At 44.1% G+C, this 4,055-nt stretch overlaps 1 protein-coding gene across 1 annotated transcript in view; it reads right to left on the reverse strand.

Annotated features, from left to right (window-relative positions):
- LOC106608378 (hormonally up-regulated neu tumor-associated kinase) overlaps positions 1–2,689 on the reverse strand; it is a 13,267-nt gene extending 10,578 nt beyond the window's left edge. Inside the window, exon 1 of the mRNA XM_045711304.1 lies at positions 2,644–2,689. Coding sequence (XP_045567260.1) covers positions 2,644–2,689 — 46 coding nt within the window. The remainder of the gene's footprint in view (positions 1–2,643) is intronic.
- Positions 2,690–4,055: the final 1,366 nt, after the last annotated feature.

Below are 4,055 nucleotides of genomic sequence, written 5' to 3' on the forward strand. Positions count from 1 at the left end.
CAGGAACAGGTAACACACACTGTACACACACACACACACACCAGAAAACCTCTACACACACTCACACACAGGAACAGGTATCACACACTGTCACACACACACACACCAGAAAACCTCTACACACACTCACACACAGGAACAGGTAACACACACTGTCACACACACACACACACCAGAAAACCTCTACACACACTCGCACACAGGAACAGGTATCACACACTGTCACACACACACACACCAGAAAACCTCTACACACACTCACACACAGGAACAGGTAACACACACTGTCACACACACACACACACACCAGAAAACCTCTACACACACTCACACACAGGAACAGGTATCACACACTGTCACACACACACACACACCAGAAAACCTCTACACACACTCACACACAGGAACAGGTAACACACACTGTCACACACACACACACACCGATTTGGTCCTGCCGTACATACCTACACGTACGCTATGGTCACAAGACGCAGGCCTCCTAATTGTCCCTAGAATTTCTAAGCAAACAGCTGGAGGCAGGGCTTTCTCCTATAGAGTTCCATTTATGGAATAGTCTGCCTACCCATGTGAGAGACGCAGACTCAGTCTCAACCTTTACTGAAGACTCATCTCTTCAGTAGGTCCTATGATTGAGTGTAGTCTGGCCCAGGAGTGTGAAGGTGAACGGAAAGGCTGGAGCAACGAACCGCCCTTGCTGCTCTCTGCCTTGTCGGTTCCCTCTCTCCACTGGGATTCTCTGCCTCTAACCCTTTTACAGAGGCTGAGTCACTGGCCTACTGGTGTTCTTCCATGCCGTCCATGGGAGGGGTGCGTCACGAGTGGGTTGAGTCACTGACGTGGTTTCGTGTTGGCGCCCTTGGGTTGTGCCGTCGTGAGATCGTTGTGGGCTACTGGCCTTGTCTTAGGACGGTAAGTTGGTGGTTGGAGACATCCCTCTAGTGGTGTGGGGGCTGTGCTTTGGCAAAGTGGGTGGGGTTATATCCTGCCTGTTTGGCCCTGTCCAGGGGTATCATCGGATGGGGCCACAGTGTCTTCTGATCCCTCCTGTCTCAGCCTCCAGTATTTATGCTGCAGTAGTTTATGTGTCGGGGGCTAGGGTCAGTCTGTTACATCTGGAGTATTTCTCTTGTCTTATCCGGTGTCCTGTGTGTATTTAAATATGCTCTCTAATTCTCTCTTTCTCTCTTTCTTTCTCTCGGAGGACCTGAGCCCCAGGACCATGCCTCAGGACTACCTGGCATGATGACTCCTTGCTGTTCCCAGTCCACCTGGCCGTGCTGCTGCTCCAGTTTCAACTGTTCTGCTGCTGGAACCCTGACCTGTTCACCGGACGTGCTTGTTGCACCTCGACAACTACTATGATTATTATTATTTGACCATGCTGGTCATTTATGAACATTTGAACATTTTAACATCTGACTATGTTCTGTTATAATATCCACCCTGCACAGCCAGAAGAGGACTAGCCACCCTCATAGCCTGGTTCCTCTCTAGGTTTCTTTCTAGGTTTTTGGCCTTTCTAGGAGTTTTTCTAGGGAGTTTTTCCTAGCCACCGTAGCTTCTTTCACATGCTTCTGCTTGCTGTTTGGGGTTTTAGGCTGGATTTCTGTACAGCACTTTGAGAATATCAGCTGATGTACGAAGGGCTATATAAAAATAAATTTGATTTGATTTAACAGGACCTGTACTCATTATCACCACGGTAACAGGACCTGTACTCATTATCACCACGGTAACAGGACCTGTACTCATTATCACCAGGTAACAGGACCTGTACTCATTATCACCACGGTAACAGGACCTGTACTCATTATCACCACGGTAACAGGACCTGTATCATTATCACCACGGTAACAGGACCTGTACTCATTATCACCACGGTAACAGGACCTGTACTCATTACCACCACGGTAACAGGACCTGTACTCATTATCACCACGGTAACAGGACCTGTACTCATTATCACCACGGTAACAGGACCCTCACTCATTATCACCACGGTAACAGGAAGTGTACTCATTATCACCACGGTAACAGGACCAGTACTCATTACCACCACGGTAACAGGACCTGTAATTCATTATCACCATGGTAACAGGACCTGTAATCATTATCACCACGGTAACAGGACCTGTACTCATTATCACCACGGTAACAGGACCTGTACTCATTATCACCACGGTAATAGGACCTGTACTCATTATCAGCACGGTAACAGGACCTGTACTCATTATCAACACGGTAACAGGACCTGTACTCATTATCACTACGGTAACAGGACCTGTACTCATTATCACCACGGTAACAAGCTCTGTTTGTTGTGCTGACATGGCTGTGTGAGGTGAGTAGCGTTTCTGTGTGTATGTGTGTTTTTGTGAGAAATGTTGTGTGTGTGTGTGTGTTTTTGTGAGAAATGTGTGTGTGTGTGTGTTTTTTGTGACAAATTGTGTGTGTGTGTGGTACCTTCTGCTGATATCATTGGGGATGGATCCTATCTCTCCATTGACCATCGTGTGTGTGTGTGTGTGTGTGTGTGTGTGTGTGTGTGTGTGTGTGTGTGTGTGTGTGTGTGTGTGTGTGTGTGTGTGTGTGTGTGAGTGAGTGTGTGTGTGTGTGTGGTACCTTTGCTGATATCATTGGGGATGGATCCTATCTCTCCGCTCACCATCTTCTGATGCAGCTGTTTGATGTTAAACGGCAGACAGTGAAAGGCAACGTCCCAGTCAGCATGGCGAACATACGACCCCCTAAACAACATTACAATATATTACATACTGACCCCCTAAACAACATTACAATATATTACATACTGACCCCGCTAAACAACATTACAATATATTACATACTGACCCCTACAACACACAATATATTACATACGACCCCTAAACAACATTACAATATATTACATACTGACCCCTAAACAACATTACAATATATTACATACTGACCCCCTAAACAACACACAATATATTACATACTGACCCCCTAAACAATTACAATATATTACATACTGACCCCTAAACAACACACAATATATTACATACTGACCCCCCCTAAACAACATATAATTACAATATATTACATACTGACCCCCTAATAACACATAATATATTACATACTGACCCCCTAAACAACACACAATATATTACATACTGACCCCCTAAATAACACAGAATATATTACATACTGCCTTCCCCAAATAACACAGAATATATTACATATGACCCCCTAAATAACACACAATATATTACATACTGACCCCCCTAAATAACATATAATTACAACATATTACATTCTGGACCCCCCTAAATAACATATAATATATTACATTCTAGTACTGACCCCCCTAAATAACATGTACTTTATAACATACAACATGTTAGGCAGCGTGGCAAACATCCTCACACCCCTAATTTATAGATAATTTAACACATGGAGCATTCTAGTCAGCATACTGACATACTGGTATTAATACATAGTAACAATCATCAGCATACTGTACAACATGGGACATAACACATATGAAATACAACACGTGACATACAACACGTGACATAAAACACGTGACATTCAACACGTGACATAGAACACGTGACATACAAACATGTGACATACAACACGTGACATAACACATGCGACAGAAACACGTGATATAGAACACGGACATACAACATGTGACATACAACACGTGACATAAACACGTGACATAAAACACGTGGACATACAACACGTGACATACAATACGTGACAACAACACGTGACATAGAACACGTGACATAAAACACGTGACATAACACACGCGACATACAACAGGACATAGAACACGTGACACAACACGTGACATACAACACGTGACTTACAATACGTGACATACAACACGTGACAGACAACACGTGACATACAACACGTGAATACAACACGGACAAAAACACGTGACATAAAACACGTGACATAAAACACGTGACATACAACACGTGACATACAACAGTGACATACAACACGTGACATAGAACACGCGACATAAAACACGTGAC

This window comes from Salmo salar, unplaced genomic scaffold, assembly GCF_905237065.1.
Source record: "Salmo salar unplaced genomic scaffold, Ssal_v3.1, whole genome shotgun sequence".
In the NCBI taxonomy this organism is placed as follows: domain Eukaryota; kingdom Metazoa; phylum Chordata; class Actinopteri; order Salmoniformes; family Salmonidae; genus Salmo; species Salmo salar.